Consider the following 22,421-nt stretch of genomic DNA (forward strand, 5'->3'; position numbering starts at 1 on the left):
CTACTGGATTTGCTGACAATGGCTGTTGATACCAAGCTCTACCTAGGTTGCTTGCTAGCACCCCCATGAAGGCGAAGCTAGCATGGCTAGCCGAGTGCCACTCGGTCTATCTTGGCCGTGAGGCTTACAGAGCAAACTAGGTGAAGGAGCTCTCTCTCCTCATTGGCTGAGCGAGTGTGGAGTTAGGTGAGGTGGGAGACAATCGAGTGGCCTTTCTTCTTTGTAGCTATTAATTTACAGGCCAATACACTGCTGCGTGTCTACAATGGATGCCGATGCACAGGATCTGTGTCATGGCCCAAGTTAGATGAGATAATTATCACCGCAAGTGAAAGTGGTCAAGAGGTCAACAGGCTTAACTTAAATAAATAAACAAACGTGTTTTTTGGGATTGCAGTCCTACTTTAGGGCCAAGTTACCCCAGATGACCACTAACTGACCAGCTGGTTTTGAGTGTGCCCCATGTATCACATTTACAGAGCAGAAGATTATATAAAATGTCCTCATCACTCTTTAATAACCATGTCCCTTCCCATCTCCCACACTCAATGGACTCAAGATAATTAATTCATGATATGCATTTCTGGCCAAAGATGTGCGAGAGAAACAATTCTCCCAGTTACTGAAATCAAACACCATCCCACTCTGATTTATGTGCAAAACATGATTTGTACCTAATTTACTGTCTACCCGATGTAAAAAAAAAAATAGCAATTGTTTATGACAAAGGGAACGCAGAACATCTGAATTCAGGAAAAGATGTTCAGGTGAATGAACTTCAGCATTTATCAAGTCTTGCAGTAGGAGTGGCCAGGTGTCATGTGGTGTTTGTTCCACTATCTATAAACGTCAAGATAGGTTCACCAGCCTATGGAAAGCAGCGCATTATGACAGGCAAGGTATTTGTCTTGCAGTCTTCGACGATTAATAACTTCAGTAGAATAAGTTTGAAATGGTTTCTGTAAATATAATATAGGTTGCACAGCTGTGTAAATTCGGATTGTGACTGGAACGAGCTCGGATTTACCACCAAAAGCTGTCTTTCTTTAGACCCAACAGTACACATTTGCTTTGAAATACGTTTAAGTTTTTTTTTTCCAAGAGTGGAGAATGCATCCTGGCAATTGTCGAATGAATGGAGGTGGTGGACTCGATGGTAGAGACGAATCCGTATTTGGGACGATCACGCTAGAGGATCTGGAATCTTTTTCGGAAGACCAGCTGTCAGATTCGGGCAATGGAAGTCTGGAAGAGGAGAGTGAGACGATGGAGGACGAAGGGCAGCAAGACCGATTGCTGCGCTACTGGCAGGACGCTGCTCGAGGACACCAAGTCGAAGTGCCTCGAGGTAAAGCATTTGGGATTTAGAGCACACACTGTGCAGTTCGAATTTAGAAAGTAGTGGATTTTGTATGGGCAATTATGTTGTGGCAATGCTATATGGACAGTATAAACAAAACGGTTGACGCCGTTTATTGTGACAACAATTGTGCAAAGTTGGCTACTTTTGTTTTTATTCCCGTTTCATCGATTGACCTAGTTCTGCGTGAGAGATCTGCCGCGAACTCGAACTATTCCTGTAGTCACGTCATCAGGGTGCCAGAAATCATCATTAACACACAAAACAAATGAACGCTACTTTTTTCCCACAAATAGACATACAGTGATCATCATTAACCTCGTAAACCAGTGTCGATGTTGACGGCTGTCAAAACAGTGCATTGTGGGTAATGTGCTGTGTCCCAGCCAAGAAACGGGACACATTGTATCAGGGCTCAAGACAATGTATACATTCACAAAAACGGTACTATTGTCACTAGGCTAGTTAAGGAACACTGAAATGTATTAAACATGTATAATGTACTAGAGCTACATGAAATCCAAGGCTGTGAATAATGCTAATGTCATGTGTGAAAATGAGGGGCTAGCCTAGTAAAATGAGTGCTTGTAGCAGCAACATGACAGATTTCACTTAAAGCCCCTGATCCTTTTGCCCCTCATGGTCAGTAGAGGCACTTTTAAAATGATTTAACAAACCCTGATCCAACAGATTACCACTCTGCAAGCCATTTTGGCAGGCATCCGCATGCGGGGTCACTGTTCATATCTCTTCAACACATTATGCCAATGACATTTTAAGAAATGCATCTGTTAAGAAATCGTTTTCCTAACAAATCTTGAAGATGGGAAAATGGTCCGGTGACAAGTCAGTGGAAAAACGAAATGGAAAAAGAGTTACATTTCAATAAAACTGTATTCATCCCTGAGGGACAATCATTTCTGTGCATACAAGGAGAGGGAAATAGGGCTGATCAGGGGTCAGTGAATGTTCAGGTCAAACTGCCCCCCATTCAAGATTTACCATTAGGTTGTAATGTTATCAGTGAGGAGTGTTTGTTTTCGTGGGGATGACAGGCATGGATAATTTTGATAAAATAAAATTCCACTTAAAACATTTACAGAGCCTCTGCAGTACCCCTGCTGACTCATGTTTGAATACCCCTGCTGTAAAAAAATTGAATGTGGTACTTAGAGTCCTAACTGAAAGTATTAACAATTGAAATGTTGAACATACAAAGGATAGGCCCCCTATTGCACACACAAGCCAGATGGCTGGCTGTACTGCGACCCCGATTTGTACCCAGAACTGCTTATATTTCTGAAAGGAAACGGAGCAAAATTCTGCCTGACCTACTAGGTCGTCTGGAATGCAGACTGGGTTTGCAGCAGGCAGCCAGCAGCAAAATGACAGAGGGCTGAAAGGGTACACCCAGACTGGGCTGTCTATGCTGCTGTCCCCAGAGCAAAGTCAAAACCTCTGAGCCTAAATAGTACTACTGCTGTTCAGTCTACATTCTAGGTATCCCCTCCACTACAGTCCAGTAGGGCAGTATGTATGTTCAGTAGGGAACACGCCAGAGTCGAGCCAAAACCTCTGAGCATGACTAGTATCACTGTTTTATCTCGATTCTAGCAATTCAATCCTGCAGTCTGGGGTTGTGTTCAGTAGGGCACACTACTAAAACATTATTGGACATATCCACAGCCCCTCTGTGTTTTTGAGTTGGTTTTCTCAAATGTATTGCCTAATGAAAAGGGCTGCGCGATATCAAATGAATTAGATTAATTCTAATGTATGTTTTGGCACTATATTCCAAAAGCCTATATTGTAAGAATAAAGTTTATTTTATGAGCGTTTATGTTCACTTGTTGTCTTTTTTGGTCATCTTTTTTGCATCTTCTGTGCAATAGCTTGTAGGCTGTGTACCTTCCAATTCTCTCCCTCTCTCACACACACACACACCAAGCCACTTACAGAAAAACAGATGAGAGATCACTTTTTCCTCTCTGACAAGCGGATTGAACTCGCTATTTGCATTTGAGGTTTGGTCCAACAGAAAAGCGGTCATATGGAAACAAACACATTGAGACATTTTACTGTAATAAAGAATTCAACCTTTTAACACCCTTTTTACGTTTCAACTCCTCAAATTGCGAGTAGAACAGACACTACTAAAAACTAGTATGAATGAACATAGATTCTGGAAAATATATGCTTGGTTTGTCTCGTGCGGTTCCGCTAGCAGCATTTTAGCAGAAGACTGTTATTCTAGCTGTCTAGTCTGTTTTATAGATGATCGATTAGCATAAAACACAATTATATAAAGGAATTGGATACTCTCATTCGGAGAAAGGTAGGCCACTTGATTTCACATCTGAAGAAAGTGGACAAGCATGCTTTTCAAACAGTTGGAGACAGAAGGATGTGTTCATAACAATGCAACTGTTCTACCTTTGTTAGCAAATAGATCCAAGTTGGCTAAACTTGAAGTATAAACGATTAGCTGGCTACTCACTAGCACGTGTGTTTAAGACCTGTGTCTATTTTCTAATGCCTGCTACAAGAAGTTAGTCATTATTATTGAATGTGCATTGTGCATGGTTCTGGGTAAATTTGTAATGCATTTTTCATAGGCTTATATTTAGCCTTCAACTATAAAACCCACTCATTTAATTATTCTATGTATAATTTCACAAGCTCTGAATTCATTAGAGATTATTGCTGACTGTCAAATGCAGTGTATTTGACCTTTTTTTAAATTGTACAAGAAAGCTTATTTAGAGAAACACTACATGATAAAGTATTGAAGATCTCATTCCAAAATCATGGGCATTAATATGGAGTTGGTCCCCCCCTTTGCTGCTATAACAGCCTCCACTCTTCTGGGAATGATTTCCACTAGATGTTGGAACATTGCTGCAGGGACTTGCTTACATTCAACCACGAGCATTAGTGAGGTCGGGCACTGATGTAGGGCGATTAGGCCTGGTTCGCAGTCGGCGTTCCAATTTATCCCAAAGTCGTTCGATGGGGTTGAGGTCAGGGCTCTGTGCAGGCCAGTCAAGTTCTTCCACACTAATCTCAACAAACCATTTTCTGTATGGATCTTGCTTGGTGCATGGGGGCATTGTTATGATGAAACAGGAAAGGGCTTTCCCCCAAACTGTTGCCACAAAGTTGGAAGCACAGAATCATCTAGAATGTCATTGTATGCTGTAGGGTTAAGATTTCCCTTCACTGGAACTAACGCGCCTAGCCCGAACCATGAAAAACAGCCCCAGACCATTAATCCTCTGCCACCAAACTTTACAGTTGGCCTATGCATTGGGGCAGATAGCGTACTCCTGGCATCCGCCAAACCCAGATTTGTCCGTCGTACTGCCAGATGGTGAAGCGTGATACAACGCGTTTCCACTGCTCCAGAGTCCAATGGCGGCAAGCTTTACACCACTCCAGCCGACACTTCGTATTGCGCATGGTGATCTTAGGCTTGTGGTGCGGCTGCTCGGCCATGGGAACCAATTTTATGAAGCTCCCGACTAACAGCTCTTGTGCTGACGTTGCTTCCAGAGGCAATTAGGAACTCGGTAGTGAGTGTTGCAACCCACCACTTCAGCACTCGGTGGTCTCATTCTGTGAGCTTGTGTGGCCTACCACTTCGCAGCTGAGCCATTGTTACTCCTGCACATTTCCACTTCACAATAACAGCACTTAGAGTTGACCGGGGCAGCTCTATCAGAGCAGAAATTTGATGAATTGACTTGATGGAAAGGTGGCATCCTATGACGGTGCCACGTTGTTCTTCAGTAAGGCCATTCTACTGCCAATGTTTGTCTATGGAGATTGCATGGCATTGTGCTCAATTTTATACAACTGTCAGCTGTGGCTAAAATAGCCAAATCCAGTAATTTGAAGGGGTGTCTACATCATTTTGTATATATTGTGAAATCGCCCATCAGTTAGAAAAAAAATAAAGATATGATTATTAGGCCATATCGCCCAGCCCTAAACACAACCCAGGTTGAAGTAGGCTAGTGTCAAAACCACAGGTTAGGAATGAATGCCCTTTTGTTTGGATGTGTAGGCTGCTGAACACTATAGTTATGGTATGCTGCTTATGGAGTTCCAGTTAGGCTGCGACTCCTGCCTGTTCCCTCTCTCCTCTGACTAACTAACTGGAGACTTAGCATGGAGCCACCGTTGAGGCATTAAAAGGCTTAACAGATGAGCTATAGCCTAACCTGCTCTGGTTAAGGGAAAGCTTGGGCTATTAAATCCTGTCCTGAAATACTGTGGGTTACAATGTTGCACAGTAAACCTCTGCCCACTCCCCCACTCGCTCTTGGGATTTGAATGGTGCTCAAAAAGTGTTTGTCAATTTATTAAGATCTTCCCGTCTGTGTCCATTGTAATACCACCATAGTAAAACACTGACAGACTACACTTTGGTTTGCGCAACACTCGATTGAAGGAGTTTCTGAACTGTACATAGAAATGTCAATAAACATATTTCCACTAAAAGATTAGGCTATACTGTACTATAGCCTAGCACTCACTCACAATACCCCTTCATACACTAGAGGTCATCTGTGATTGAGAGATCTTTCACACTATTGGGCTGCAGACAGTTAGGATTATGGTTATAAATGAAGGGAGAAGTTGAAACAGAGCTCACTCGTGGATTATTACGCTAGTCTAGTAGAACATTTGGTTTTGTATTCAGTTAGTACACCATGTATTCATTCAGATCTCATTTTATAATTACTGTTCTCTACCCTGACACTTGTTTAAACCATATGATGGAATTACCAAATTTTCAAAAATTGCAATTGCAATAAGGCCCCCCCCCCCCCTCCAATAGCAATTAGATATCTGATACGACTCGTGCAGCCATACAGTATTTAGTCAAATACGGTATATAGGGCCCAGCCCTATTCTCTCGTGTTATTGGGCACTGGGCATGATTGTAATCCAGCCCTCTAGTAAATTGTGATGAGCTCACAAAACTCTGTTTTGGATGAGACTGGCTTTATGACCAACATTATCCTATTTACACTTTGTAGCCAATTTTGACACTAGAATGAATGTTTCTGACTCACGTCTGCAGGTAGCCAAGCAGTTAAGAGTGTTGGGCCAGTTCAAATTCCCGAGCCGACTAGGCAAAAATTCTGTCTGTGCCTTTGAGCAAGGCACTTAACCCTAATTGCTCCTGTATGTCGGCAGTTTGCCTAGTGGTTAGAGCGTTGGCCCAGTAACCGAAATGTTGCTAGATCGAATCCCTGAGCTGACAAGATAAAAAAATAATCTGTCGTTCTGCCCCTGAACAAGGACGTTAACCCACTGTTCCTAGGCAGTCATTGTAAATAAGGATTTGTTCTGACTTGCCTAGTTAAATAAAATAAGTCACTCTGGATAAGAGCATCTGCAAAATAACAAATAAAATATGCCCCTTATGCTGTTTTTAAACCAGAGAAGTTGGTTCTAAGGGGCACTTAAAGAAACAATGACCCTCCTTATCAAAAATATTAGCGGACAGTCATAATGAGTCACCCATGTATGATCATGCACATCACCCCACCATCTTAGTCATCTACTGGCCATCTGCTCTCTGATAAATTGTAGGCCTAATGTGTTGAAATGACAATAGAGCCATTAGCCGATACCTTATCTGCTACAAATAGTTGGAGTGTGATACATTGCCGCACATGCAACTAAATAGTTTTGCTGTGCGACATGGAGTAAATCCTATATTAAATTACTTTTTAGTTGTTGTAAGGCTTTGCTGTACCATTATTTCCAGAGCACAGACTTATTAGCGCCATGCTTGCACCATTAATGCAGCAAACTGCCGGTTTCTAAAGATCTGACCCATATTACCGGCGTAAATGGTTCTTCCTCTGTCATGGGGAATTATAAAATAATCTACTTCTATGCAAATGTTGATCAGTACAATAAAAAGTGATACACGGAAGGGAAACACATTTTCATGGCTTTACAGATGACGTCAGCCCAAAAAAGCTAAATAACTCAATGCATGCACACTTCTATTGAATATGCATTCACCTGTATTGAGAATAGGCCTAGGATACATCTTGATTTACCCAGTTACTCAGATTCATAGGCTTGGGTGGTATAATACACACACAATATACTTAATTTATTTTTATTTTATTTATAGCTGCTTTAAGTAAATACCTGCAGTCAACTTGTGCAATACGTTAGATAAGCCAAAAGAAGACTACATTCTTCATTTCACCGGTCACATTAGGAAGTTTACCTGTAGTTCCCAGTCAGTGGTATGTTTTCAAGCACACAACGACGAGAGAACGGCGCCTTGCGTGTCACTCACTGTTGTGCAGCATGCGCCAGGTGACGTAGTTAATATCGAATGAAATGATTTCCAGCTAGATATCTTAAACTAAGTTACCTGCCTAAAGTGTTCTAAATGCCCTGCAGTTGTGCATTTGGTTTGCTAATTTAGTAGCTAGTTAGCTATCGTGCTAAGTGGTGAGCTTCTTCCCAAATCAAGCTTTGTTTGGTAACAGTAGAGAAACCCCTCCTGAATCAAGAGCCTTGATGTCTAATTGTTTTGTGCATGCAGCAAACTAAGTAGCATTTTTGTTGTTACTTGTATATTTTATGAGCTGGGATGTCTGTCCTGCAAATAATTTAGGTCAGAACCGTAAAAAGTTTCCAATGCGCTCGTTAGCATTCTCTATTGGATTTTACATGTACTTGTTAGCATCGCTAACCTTTGGATTCCAGAGGCTGTCGGGTATGAAATTAGTGCTCCTTGTGTTCAGTGCCGGTATTGCAAAACATCCCGGGATGACACAACGTCGATATGAAGGTATGACAATCTGGATACTGCCCAAGCCTACTGTAGACTGAACACTATAGGCCAGCGGTTCCCAAACTATTTTGAACCACGACCCCAATTTGATAACTGAAAATTCTCAGATTCTCACGACCCCAACCATGTGAAATGGAATTAATGTAATTAACAACCAATGTTTACTTTTTGATTTGGGGTAATGGCCATCAATTGAAAAACTAACAGTATTTCTGATTGTCTTCTCAACTCACCGTCACATACTTTTAAATGTGGGGCTATGACAGTCAATTGGAAATTAGTCTGGCGTTACATCTAACATGGATCGATATTTGATTTTAATGCAGGCGAGCACACTGAATCCAGCTTCACACAGATATGAGCTGGCGAAGGGTACCATGAGTTTTATGGTGCTTTCAAGACAACTGGGAACACGAGGTCAAATCATGACGTCACTGATCTTCAGGTCGGAAAGTCGGAGCTCTAAAATGAGGCCAGAGTTGGATGACTGTTCAAAAGATTTTTCCCACAGATAGTTTCTTTTCTCCCGAGTTCCCAGTTGTCTTGAACACTCATTAGTTTCCCATTAGTTTTGACCGCTGCATTAAAGCACAGAGGGAGGCGGCAGGTATTCCCTTTGAATCAAACACAAACTCCTAAGTGACCAGTGAATGCGTTGTCAGCAGCATTCGGCCACTTGACAGTTCGATTTCACTTACCGGCATGTCAACGGAGCCATGATCATAGTCAAGCGGATTGGGAAGTAGGTACCAAAATGCTCTTTCAAGCTTTGGAGGCGAGCAGTCATTACTCATGTGGGAAACTTACTGATGCTGTTTTCTGTAATAAACATGCACAGCCGAGGGAAGGGAGGCATTGTTCGCTAGTGTGTGGATTCAGAGCATAGCAGGCCTAGCCGTTCACCGTGGGAATGATTCAAGTGATCTAATTTTATCTTTTAAATTTGAATAATTTATTAGATTAAGGTTAACCACACAAGATTGTCTCTCAAAATCATGTATATTTTTTCCCCTTCAGGATTTTGGAAATTCTCCCGCGACCCCATTTTTATATCGGACGACCCCTAGTTTGGGAATGGCGACTATAGTCTATAGACTGCAATAGGAAACCAATACTTCTTGTACTACTACTAGCTACAGTCATGCCATAGGGGTCTATATTTCAGCACCTTGGCCTCTGCCTCAACTAGTTTGACCTCTATTAGGCAGGTTGGCAGACAACAACGTTTTTCTGAATCTATGGAGCCCAAGTCAGGATCAGAAATGTAAGAAAATGGGGTGTTTTGTTAGTAGCACTACAGCATTGTCATCAAGCATACAGCTTAACTCCACATTTGTTGTACTTGAAGGTAGGGTTGCAAAATTCCCCACTCTTACCCAAAAACATGAAGGTCCTGGACTATGACGACCCTACTAGAAGCAACTCGATAAAAATGAACCAAGTCTGTTTTTATCTCAAACAGACATGGCCGATCCCATCCAGCAGATCACCAGCAACAACAACGGACAACACGACCGGGAGCGCGTGCCCTTCACCCTCATCACTCATAAGGAGAAGGCAAGTCTATCATCTGACATATTCACCAACGAACAATATCTACTCTGCCAGCCCAGCAATAAGACTCATTGTAAAATGTGTGGTTCTGTTTGGCTGCAGGGATCACACATACTAAAAATGTATGTTACACTAAGTCTGCTAATTTTATTAACTTTTTATTATTGGACAATTCACACTAAATTCTAGGCAATTGTCACACGCTTTGCAGAAAACAGATGTACACTAACAGTGAAATGCTTACTTACAGGTACATTTCCAACAATGAAGAGTTAAAGAGAAAATCCAAAAATAGTGACACCGAGGAATACAGCAAATGTGTAAAAAAATAACATGGCTATAGATAAGGAGCAGAAAATAAGTTACATACAGGCAGTACTAGTACCAAGTTGATGTGCAGGGATACAAGCTAATTGAGGTAGCTATGTACTGTACATTTACAATACCGGTCAAAAGTTTGGTCACCTACTTATTTAAGGGTTTTGATTCATTGTTTTACTATTTTATACATTGTAGAATACTAGTAAAGACAAACTATGAAATAACAAATGGAATCATGTAGTAACAAAGTGTTAAACAAATAAAAATATTTTGATAGTCTTCAAAGTAGCCATCCTTTGCCATTGACAGCTTTGCACACTCTCTCAACCAGTTTAGCCTGGAATGCTTTTCCAACAGTATTGAAGGAGTTCCCACATATGCTGAGCACTTGTTGGCTGCTTTTCCTTCACTCTGCGGTTCAACTCATCCAAATTGGGTTGAGGCCGGGTCATCTGTCGAGGCCGGGTCATCTGATCCCTCTTGGTCAAATATCCCTTACACAGCCTTGAGGTGTGTTTTTGGTTATTGTCCTGTTGAAAAAAATGTTAGTCCCACTAAGCCCAAAACAGATGGGGTTGCTGCGGTAGCCATGCTGGTTAAGTGTGCCTTGAACTCTAAATAAATCACAGACAGTACCACCAGCAAAGCACTCCCACACCACCTCCTCCAAGATTCACGGTGTCCTCAGTTGCAACACTTACTACCGAGTTCCAATCTGCCTCTGGAAGCAATATCAGCACAATAACTGTTCGTCGGGAAATCCATGAAATGGGTCTCCATGGCTGAGCACACAAGCCTAAGATGCAATGCCAAGTTTCGGCTGGAGTGGTGTAAAGCTCGCTGCCATTACTCAGTACTTTGTTGAAGCACCTTTGGCAGCGATTACAGCCTCAAGTCTTCTTGGCACACCTGTATTTGGGGAGTTTCTCCCATTCTTCTCTGCAGATCCTCTGAAGCTCTGTCAGATTGGATGGGGAGCGTCGCTGCACAACTATTTTCATGTCTCAACAGATGTTCGATCAGGTTCAAGTCGGTCTCTGGCTGGGCCACTCGATGGGTTATTAGCAATTGCGGGCGGGTGAACAAACCGCTGATCCACGCATCATTAATAGTGACCCAGCCAAATTCATGAGCCTTTGTCTGTCTATACAGTGTGGGGACGTGCTTTATGAGAAACGCCACTATGAGAAGGCCCACTGGGCGTGCATCACGGTTCACGAGGACACCTACGAGCAGAGCATCTGTTACGGTTTCATGAAGCTCATGAGATACATCTGCCAGCAAAACTCCTCAGGTGAGTCCAAAGCAGCCTTTACAGTAGTCATCGAGTCTTTATTCTTCAAACGTCATCCTTGTTTAGCCAAATCTACTGCAGATTCTTGGTTGTTCATGTCCTGTCCTTAGGTACCTATCTGGGTATGACCATCCCTATCCTGACGGTGATCCGCACGGACGAGAACCACTCGGTCTTGTCCAGTGACGTCACTGTGGCCTACTACCTGCCCACAGAATACCAAGCCCAGCCACCCCAGCCTTCTGACACTGAAATAAGCATTGAGGAATGGCCTGCCACTACTGTATACACAAGGTTGGCGATTATGTTGTGCTGCCTGATACATTTTATGGCAATACAATATGGAAGTAGATACGTTAACATCAAATTGTAATCATCACTGGAGCCACTTTGTCAGTTTGAGGCATGAACAAGTTCAGTTTCTGGCAAACTGTTTCGGCCTGCAGTTAGCCAAGAAGTTCGCTTACTGGGAATCTCGGAACCAAATCACATGTACGTAACTAGCTAGCTACTCTATTGGACACAAACATTTGTTAAGTCAGTCACGAGAGACTAACTAGCTTCAATGCTTCCAAATATGACAAAGTGGCTCCAGTCGTGTTTCCATTTAGCCCATTGTGACATTCACTTTCATGGCATATTGTACTGGACAATCTCATTGGAATTTATACAGCAGAATGGGTAGGGAGGTTAAAATACCTTAAAACGCACAGCTCCATTACTTGAATCAAATCTCATTAAATTCCTATGTGCCCCTTTCTCGCTCCAGGGCCTTCGCTGGTGCTACGAACGAGGTGACCATCATCAACGAGATCCGCACCATGGCGGAAGTGCTCGACTCCCCCGCCATATGCGTGAATGACTCATTCATTGTCGCCGGCTACACAAACCCCGCGGCGGTAAACCGACAGAACGAGATTTGGTTCCTGGAGCAGCCTTGAGGGCCAGCCTGACCTTGACCTCTCCTCCTGAACTTGACCCACCCAACACCCCGTCCTTATCTGACACTACCGATTCACCCCTAATGGAAACCCCTTCCCATTTTAGAAAGAGAAGAGACTTTGGGACTTTGCTGAAAAAGGTCCTTATTACCAGTTCTGAGCAAGGCTGCATCATTTGGGTCCATTAATCCTCTAGAGTCTAAACCTGGAAGGGGGTGGGGTTCTACTAAGCTGACATATGGAATTGTTTTAAGATGGTCATACAAAGGATCACTTAGATATTCGATTTTAGGACCCAAAAATATACAATTATTTGATGAAACATTGAATTTGGCCTTACTGCTATTAGCCCATAAACACACTGAATTACAGATTCATACAGGGAAAAACATCTACTGGAAGTTTGTTTTGAAGTGTCTTATATCTGAGAGATGAGATCTGGAAACTAGAGGTCAACCGATTATGATTTTTCAACGCCGATACCGATTTTTGGAGGACAAAAAAAAAACGATTTAATCGGACGATTTTTAAAATGTATTTGTAATAATGACAATTACAACAATACTGAATGAACACTTATTTTAACTTAATATAATACATAAATAAAATCAATTTAGCCTCAAATAAATAATGAAACATGTTCAATTTGGTTTAAATAATGCAAAAACAAAGTGTTGGAGAAGTAAAAATGCAATATGTGCCATGTAAGAACGTTTGAGTTCCTTGCTTAGAACATGAGAACATATGAAAGCTGGTGGTTCCTTTTAACATGAGACTTCAATATTCCCAGGTAAGAAGTTTTAGGTTGTAGTTATTATAGGACTTTTTCTCTCTATACCATTTGTTTTTCATATACCTTTGACTATTGGATGTTCTTATAGGCACTTTAGTATTGCCAGTGTAACAGTATAGCTTCTGTCCCTCTCATCGCTCCTACCTGGGCTCGAACCAGGAACACAACGACAACAGCCACCATCGAAGCAGCGTTACCCATGCAGAGCAAGGGGAACAACTACTCCAAGTCTCAGAGCGAGTAACGTTCAAAACGCTATTAGCGCGCACCCCGCTAACTTACTAGCCATTTCACATCACATCGTTACACCAGCCTAATCTTGGGAGTTGATAGGCTTGAATTCATAAACAGCAGAGCTGCTGGCAAAACGCACAGAAGTGCTGTTTGAATGAACGCTTATGAGCCTGCTGGTGCCTACCACCGCTCAGTCAGACTGCTCTATCAAATCATAGACTTAATTAGAACATAACACACAGAAATACAAGCCTTAGTTCATTAATATGGTCAAATCCGGAAACAATCATCTCAAAAACAAAAAAAATATTATTTCAGTTCCGTATTTTATCTAACGGTCTAAATATTCCTGTTACATTGCACAACCTTCAATGTTATGTCATAATTACATACAATTCTGGCAAATTAGTTCGCAATGAGCCAGGCGGCCCAAACTGTTGCATATACCCTGACTCTGCGTGCAATGAACGCAAGAGAAGTGACACAATTTCACCTGGTTAATATCGCCTGCTTAACCTGGATTTCTTTTAGCTAAATATGCAGGTTTAAAAATATATACTTCTGTGTATTGATTTTAAGAAAGGCATTGATGTTTATGGTTAGGTACACATTGGAGCAACGACAGTCCTTTTTCGCGAATGCGCACTGCATCGATTATATGCAACGCAGGACACACTAGATAAACTAGTAATATCATCAACCATGTGTAGTTATAACTAGTTATTATGATTGATTAAGTTTAATGCTAGCTAGCAACTTACCGTAGCTTCTTACTGCAATAGCGTAACAGGTGGGCTCCTCGTGAGGCAGGTGGTTAGAGCGTTGGACTAGTTAACCATAAGGTTGCAAGATTGAATCCCTGAGCTGACAAGGTAAAAATCTGTTGTTCTGCCCCTGAACAAGGCAGTTAACCCACCGTTCCTAGGCCGTCATTGAAAATAAGAATGTGTTAACTGACTTGCATAGTTAAATAAAGATTAAAAATCGGCGTCCAAATTTACAGATTTTTTATTGTTATGAAAACTTGAAATCGGCCATTCCGATTAATCGGTCGACCTCTACTGGAAACAGGTTATATTTTGACACATTTAACCCCTTTTTTTAGGCACTAAACTACTTCCATACACACACGTGTACAAAACATTAAGAACACCTTCCTAATATTGAGTTGCACCGCGCATTTTGCCCTCAAATGCCTCAATTCGTCGGGACATGGACTCTACAAGGAGTCGAAAGCGTTCCACAGGGATGCTGGCCCATGTTGACTCCAATGCTTCCCACAGTTGTGCGAAGTTGGCAGATGTCCTTTGGGTGGTGGACCATTATTGATACACACAGGAAACTGTTGAGCGTGAAAAAACCCAGCAGGTTGTAGTTCCTGACACAAACCGGTGTGCCTGGCACCTACTACTATACCCCTTTCAAAGGCACTTAAATCTTTTGTCTTGCCCATTCAACCTCAATGGCACACATACACAATCCCAGTGGTGAAAAGTACCCAATTGTCATATGAGTAAAAGTAAAGATACCTTAATAGAAAAGGACTCGAGTAAATGTGAGTCACTCAGTAAAATCTTACTTAAGTCTAAAAGTATTTGATTTTAAATATCAAAAGTAGAATGTAATTGCTAAAATATGCTGAAGTATCAAAAGTGAGTATAAATAATTTCAAATTCCTTATATTAAGCAAACCAGATGGCACCATTTGTATTTATTGATGAATAGCCAGGGGCACGCTCCAACAATTTATAAATGAAGCATGCATTTAGTGAGTCCACAATATCAGAGGCGGTAGGGATGACCAGCGATGTTCTCTTGATAAGTGTGGGAATTAGACCAGGGAAAATGTATGGCGTAAAAAGTACATTTTCTTAAGGAATGTAGTGAAGTAAAAGTTGTCAAAAATATGAATAGTAAAGTACAGATACCGCCAAAAAAATACTTAAGTACCTCACACCACTGCACAATCTATGTCTCAAAGCTTAAATCCGTCTTTAACATGTCTCCTCCCCTTCATCTACACTAATTGAAGTGGATTTAACAAGTGACATCAATAAGGGATCATAGCTTTCACCTCGATTTACTTGGTCAGTCTGTCATGAAAAGAGCATGTGTCCTTAAATGTTTTGTACACTCAGTGTATACTATATTTAACCTCCATTCATTTTTAGCGCAAAACCATCAACGTGTTTTGAGTCTCACCTTAGAGGGGTCATAGTTTGTAGGCCAAACACTAGACCGCGAGAAGTCTTGACCTCCTCCGAAAGGTGAGGAGACAAGTGACGTTTACTTGAAATTTTGTGAAAAGTGGGTGGATATGTAATTCTTGCACCAGTCACTGTAAACCTCAAAGAACTTGAATCTTTACCAAGCAATTAACAATCCTGAACGATGACACCTATTCCTGTCAGCATTAGGTGGGTGGGTGGGTGGGTGGGTGGGTGGGTGGGGGGTACCTAATTGCAATCTTCACCATGATAACTACCAACTTTAGACAATTTAATGCGATAGGAGGGTGGATTTATTAGCAGTGAAGAAATGTATGTAAAGCAGGCCATTTTATTTATGTCAAGGACACACTTAAGATCCAACATAACGACATATAGACAGACACAGAACTGTATAAACATGCATTGAAACGGCCAACAGTCAATCCAGATTTTCATATCGTCAAACAGTCCTTTTCTCATCCCGGGATTTATGGTCTTACCGCCTCAGTACACAAGGGGGCACTAAAACAATGCCCATTGTGCATCTATTACCAGAAGGCTAACAAAATTAGCACAAACTAATAGTGAATTTCAATAGCAGCTACTAGGTAAATATGCTAACGAGCGCAAAGACAGGCAATCCAGCTCAAAGTTAAACAAGTATAGGTAGTAGCTACCGAATGTCTTTTTGTCAGTTTGGACATTTACGAGTGAATGTGAACAAATGTGACATTGTGCAAATGAACAAAGTTTTGAAGCATGCTTGTCATAAGGGAGTGGTATGTGTACAGCTGTATCTATGTGGAGTCGCTAGGGCAATGGGTCTGCCTGCCTCGCTCGGATAAATAGGGGGCAGGAGTAGACTGACCGAGAAGGTAAAAAAAAAAAAATGCAAGGAAATCAAAATACCCATCCAAAGCGCTTTGACTTCTCAAACACGGCAGAAAGCTAGCACTATATGATGCCCTGCCCATTCACTTACTTAGCTAACTAACAAGATAAACCAAATACACAGCTGGACTCACAAGCACTAGCTTTTTCCCATTGTGCTATTTACAAACGAAAAATGATTAGCTCAACTGTTCTGGGGAACTACGGTAAGCTTCATAATGTGACCGGTGAAATGAAGAACATAACCTGCTTTATCTCCTAAGTTGACTGCAGGTACAAATATTCAATAAATAGTTTTGACAGTATTGAAAAACCATCGTGGCTTTTTCCAAATACCCCGCTATACCGCCTAAGCACTGTGAGAAAGAGAGAAAAAAAAACATAAAAAAAAAAAGTATTACTACAAACCAAAATCACTGACCTTTGCTGTATGACAATCAAGCATGCTATCTGATGCCTACTACATTTCTCCATGATCGGCGTCAACGCATTCCTCATTCTTAAAGCCGGGGTTCCTTCTGCCATTAATCCTTGGGAGGGTTTCCTAAATGTTTTTTCAGGTTGCCTAAGTCCAAACAGTGAAAAATATTATTTGGGCTGATAACTTTTTGGGTGATGGAAAAATTATTTCAGTGTAAACTTAAACTACTAAAAAAAACTAGATAATGGACCTATATTTTATTTTTATTTTTGAGAACTAACAATCACCTAAAGGAAATAAATGTAAAAAAATGTTTAAACTATTCATTTAGCAGTATAGATTGTTTTAAAGCATAGTAACACATTAGCCATGGCAAAATGCAATAGAACTGTAGGAAATTAGCTTTAAAAAGGTAGACTCAGCTAAATGACATTGCCACGAGCAGCAGCGCAAATATTGAGATGAGCAAGATGCAAGACTTCGCTCTCAGTTATACACAGTTATCTGCACATGTGCACGGGTTCGCTTCACTCTTACAGCGTGGGCGCCACGGAACCAAAAGAGCGGAAATGTACCCACTATGCTGTTAACTTTCTGCATCTACATCATAACACTAAGTCTACCTTTAAAACTGCAAAATTCTCTCCGCTACATGGCAGGATGTAGAATTGCAGGAAATGTGCTTTAAACTGCAAAATATCTCAGGTGCATGGCAAAATGTCTAGAATTGCTGGAAATCAGCTTAAATGCAAAAAAATCTGCTAGATGATGGGGGGGGGGGGGCTCTAAAATTCTCTGGAATTCAGCCACGCTGACGGCCTGACCGTTCCCCTGCTATGCCTACCAACTAAGCCTCTTTTTGATACAGAAAAACCGTGCTTAAAGACGATGTTCAAACTACAGTACAATATTACTTCTTTCTATCTCTTTACATACGGTTCCAATCCAGACATTGCTTTGTGTCAATGTTTGTGCACGCTTCTCATCAGCAGTGCCAGGTAACAAGTAACATTGAAAAGAGAGGAAAAGCATAGAGCACTTAAATAGAGCCACCTATCGTGTATACATACACACACTGTGTTTAGTATTTTTATTCTAAGTAAGAAAAGTTCAGTTTTTTTTAGTTCACAGCATTTAACAATTAACCCAATTTAAACAAAAATCCATTAACTCAAAATAAGATTTTAGGAGGTATTTTCTATCTTCACAAATATTTTGTAATAAAACCAATGACTAAGTGGATTAATTTAACGTCAAAGTGATCATTTGTATCATATCTATTTTGTTGACTCAACAATACATAGATCTATCATTCTTGTTTTAGAGGAGAACTAGGCCTATACTGATTAACACCGGACTATACAGTAAAGTAGCTGTGACGACGTCAGTCACAGACAGTACTGTACGTCAGGTAACTAACTGTACCTTGCCAAATCATCACGGTGTGAAGACTTGTTCAGGAGATCATCTTTCTCATTGCCCAGTGTAGGTTAATGACCACTCATAACCTTTATTTCACCACGTACCACATTCAGCAGCATGTAAACCAACAGGATCTCAATCACTTCAAATCGCCAAGTCCAGTCTAAATGTAGTTCTGAGAAATTGTCGTCCCCATCATTTTATGATCAGCATAGTGATATAACACGCACCTTTTAACCAATTTGTTCCAGTTAAATCTGCATTGTGTGATTTCAACCATGATGGTGGGGATGGACATTTCCCAATAATAACCCAGACTACCAGTATACAAAAAAGCTTGATTAGTCGTGTTCAGACACACGAAAGCAGATCCACAGCTGTAAAGTTGAGTTTCAAACCTATCTGGCACCAGTGAGCATGGAAATGGCACCATGCTGAAGGCTATTCAAAAACCTGAATGTGAGATGGGAGCATATGAGGTTACTAAGCCCCAGTTCAGTGCCTGAGAGAGCAGGAAATCTCCAGAGGGAACATCTGACATGTCTGCCAAATGACTTAATTCCCACTCAAAATACATAACTACAAAAGAGGGAACGGAAATAAATATTCTTTCCCATGACTAGGGAATAATTGTGGGCTCAATTACTTGTGTGAAACACAATCCCTCACAAGCGGGATCCCATGCACAATATATCATGGAGCCTCAAGTAGGCTCAGGCTGTCACATTGATACTATGCAATGAGGCGCCCAGGGAGAGGCAAACATACCACTGTTAGTCAATGTTGAGGGCAACTAGTCTAGACCATAGAGGAGATGCTTGCCGAGGCAAACCTACTTTGAGTGAGTCAATGTTGAGGCCATGGCATCTTGTCTAGACCATAAACCATGAGAGTAACTTTGGAAATTCAGCACATCAGACAAGAGGTGTACCAACTACAGGCGGCACCACACGGGTCCAGTCTCCTCCTCGCCAGAGGCTGTCTGGAATGCTGGATCATGGGGAGCACCTATCGGAGCGTTCATTTATCTGATTCGCATAGCAGCCAGTTACTTCAGCTCCAGTGGCTTGACAGGTGACACTGATTGAGGTTGGAGCTACAGTGCTGGATGAGTAGCTGGTGGATTGGCCCTTTGCTCTACAGCCACAACATTCTACCACTCCAGCCAATTGAGACCAATTAGTCTGAAATGGGCACATTGACAAACAACTACAGTGCACCCTGGTATGCAGCTTCTCACTATATTGTTAGAAATAATGAATTAAGTTGTACCACACTGAGATGGCAAAAGAGAATGTTTACTCCCAAGTACGGGACAGTTGAAAAAAAAACATCCTGCAATAACAAATCTCAGCCAGATGATGGTGACAGTGCACCAACACAAATATCACATAACCCAGGATCAAAAGGGAACCAGCCTCAAAAGGCCACTCCTTCACCACAAAGTTCAAAAAGCTAACAAAACATAGATGTTATTATTGTGTCTTGGAAGGCTCTACAGCTGTCATACAGATAGGAACACTGTTTACCTTTCTAGTTGACATAAGCTACATCACATTTCCAGGAAAACAATCTGTGCCACCAAGTCTGATATGAGAGGATCTATGGTGCCTACCTGTAGGTAGAGGGCCTGGTGCCCGGCCAGCGACTCCCCCAAGGGAACCACCACCTTCTCCAGGCTGCGCTGGTGGGAGTGGGCCTGGATGTCAGGGCTCTCTTCAGACCGCAGCTCAATGTGGGAGATCAGCAGGTTGGATATGACTTGCTGCACTGACTGCAGAGGAAGACAGTCAGGAGTGAGTTGATAGATTTCTAGGAAGTAGGTCATTTGGGTGATAATCCTACATAATGTGAATACTATTGCGGTGGAATATAATTTCTGTTCTCTTGTAAATGGTTGAAGTGGTACATCATTACAGAATGCCAGTGCATAATGTCATGTTAGTCCATTTAATACCCTTTTGAAAGCATCATAAGGTCAAAATAATAGTTGTAAACATCCTCAGTGTTGTGGAAGAGGCTGTGCTGCTCACATTTGTGTCTCCACCTGGCGTGGCGCTGAGTGCCAGGATGCGAAACTGTTGAGTCTGGCTCCCCAACTGTCTCACCACCTGAGGAGAGAAGCAGTGACAACATGCTAATATTCCCGCAATTTAACAGTCACTAGAGAATAGATTTAAGGTGTCACAAAAACAATATCTGAGAAATAACATGGCGGTTTGATTGGGGGTATTTTTCTCACAAGGTCTCTCAAACAGGCACCTCTGCTGTTGATAATTATTGCTGCCATCACTAGCACATTAGAGGCTGCTGCCCCATATACATAGAATTGAAATCACTGGCCACTTTAATAAATGGAACACTAGTCACTTTAATAATGTTTACATATTTTGCATTACTCATCTCATATGTATATACTGTATTCTACTGTATCTTAGTCTATGCCACTGATATTGCTCGCCCAAATATTTATATACTCTTAATTCTATTCCTTTACTTAGATTTGTGTGTATATGTTGTGAACTTGTTAGATATTATTTGTTAGCTATTACTGCACTGTCAGAGCTAGAAACACAAGCATTTCGCTACACCCGCAATAACATCTGCTAAACACGTGTATGCGACCAATAACATAGGATTTGATTTGATTTTGAGGACAGCAATGAAAATAAGCATCTGGGCTTTATTGTGTTCTCTTGTATGCATGTCATTCCGTCACCGGCTGGGCAAGCCTATTACTTTTAATCATCTAATAAATTATATCAATCAATCAATCCCTCTGGTGGTAACTGGAGCCAGTATCAGTTATAGAACAGTGGTGAAATAGCTTACCTCTGGTCTGTAATGGTCATTGACATAAATGTAAAGCTCAACACAAACTACCTTAGTTAAGGCAGAAACATTCTCAGGTATGGTTTTAAGTGTTAGATACCTGGCAATAGGCATGATTCCCCAGTGCCTTGTGAGCCTCGTCAATCACCACACACTTGACGTGCAGCGCGGGGCAGGTGGCTCGAGACAGGTCGTTCACCAACACCTGGGGAGTGAGGAAGAAGATGCGCCTGGACCTCCACAGTTCCTGCCTATGCTGAGCCTGCGTGCTCCCTGGTGGAAAAGGAATGGAAATGTCAGACAAGACATGTTTTATGGCCTTGCCATGGCCCTGCTTAAACACGTTTAAGATACATGTGTGGCAACTTACCTGTCAACTCTGCCATGTGTGTCTGTGGAATACCCATCACATTGTAGCACGCTTCTATTTGTTGTGCCACCAGGGGTTTTGTTGGTGCCATGAAAACTATCTTTCCAGATGGATACCATCGATAAAAGTTGTACATTACCACAGCAGCAATGAAAGTCTTGCCCAGGCCAGTGGGGAGGCATACCAGCGTATTCTGAAATAAAGCCGCCTCCGATATCTTTAGTTGGTAGTCCCTTATGGGATAGTTGGTGGGGTAGATCCATACCTTTGCAGAGGAGCTGTCAAGGCCAGGGAAGTCTTTGTAATATGTTGATCCACTTGAGCTTATCTGTGTGAGACAAGTGCTCTCAACATTTGTTGTGTGTTCACTATGTTGTCCAAGGTTTCCATCAATTTGCAAAGACTTTTCCGCCTCATAAACAGCAACTACCATTAAATCATCATCATCTTCATCATCATCATCATCATCATCAGCAACAACAACCTCCTCGACATCTCTCACCTCGCTGTCAGCTGTGGACCCCTGATCAAATTCACCCCATAGCGTGTTACGGGGCGGCAAAGTTATACCAGTCGCCCTTTTCTGAGTCTTGACTGAGGCTGCTGTGCTGCCCCTGCTGTTTTGCGTTGTTTTTCGTCGTCCGGAAGAATTCTTTACATTATTCGTTTGACTAACCTTTTGTGGAACAGATGCTCCCCACGTCTGGAACAAAGTCATTTGGTTCAGACCACTCATTTTCGCGTGTGGCGTTGATTTTTAGCAAGAAGCCATACGGAGACCAGACAGCCAAATATTTTTGGACAGCAGTAGCGTTACGAAGTTTGCAAAAATAAGTACTTCCGGGGTCGCTCACATATTTTTCTAAATAAACACCAATAGCGACATAACGCAGAAATGACTAATAATTGCTTTGAATATATTAGAAATATAGACGAGTTTCCG

The 22,421-nt window shown here is 41.7% G+C and overlaps 2 protein-coding genes across 6 annotated transcripts in view; one reads left to right on the forward strand and one right to left on the reverse strand.

The window, feature by feature from the left end:
* The window catches only part of fancm (FA complementation group M), a 68,289-nt gene extending 45,973 nt beyond the window's left edge, over window positions 1-22,316 (reverse strand). For 4 of the 5 annotated variants that reach the window (XM_021584383.2, XM_021584382.2, XM_021584381.2 and 1 more), the window contains exons 1-4: window positions 21,479-22,316; window positions 21,209-21,381; window positions 20,310-20,387; window positions 19,892-20,050 (exon numbers count right to left, since the gene is read on the reverse strand). In XM_021584383.2, the coding sequence (XP_021440058.2) occupies window positions 19,892-20,050; window positions 20,310-20,387; window positions 21,209-21,381; window positions 21,479-22,214 (1,146 nt within the window). In that variant the 5' untranslated portion in view covers window positions 22,215-22,316. The remainder of the gene's footprint in view (window positions 1-19,891; window positions 20,051-20,309; window positions 20,388-21,208; window positions 21,382-21,478) is intronic. The other variant, XM_021584384.2, reaches the window with a different exon arrangement.
* On the forward strand, window positions 834-12,873 carry LOC110505260 (heme-binding protein 1). Its single transcript, XM_021584386.2, has 5 exons — window positions 834-1,348; window positions 9,658-9,752; window positions 11,223-11,364; window positions 11,475-11,658; window positions 12,134-12,873. The coding sequence occupies exons 1-5, from the start codon at window positions 1,111-1,113 to the stop codon at window positions 12,303-12,305; spliced, it is 831 nt and encodes a 276-aa protein (XP_021440061.2). The 5' UTR covers window positions 834-1,110; the 3' UTR covers window positions 12,306-12,873.
* Window positions 22,317-22,421: the final 105 nt, after the last annotated feature.

The sequence above is a fragment of the Oncorhynchus mykiss genome, chromosome 25 (assembly GCF_013265735.2).
Source record: "Oncorhynchus mykiss isolate Arlee chromosome 25, USDA_OmykA_1.1, whole genome shotgun sequence".
Lineage (NCBI taxonomy): Eukaryota > Metazoa > Chordata > Actinopteri > Salmoniformes > Salmonidae > Oncorhynchus > Oncorhynchus mykiss.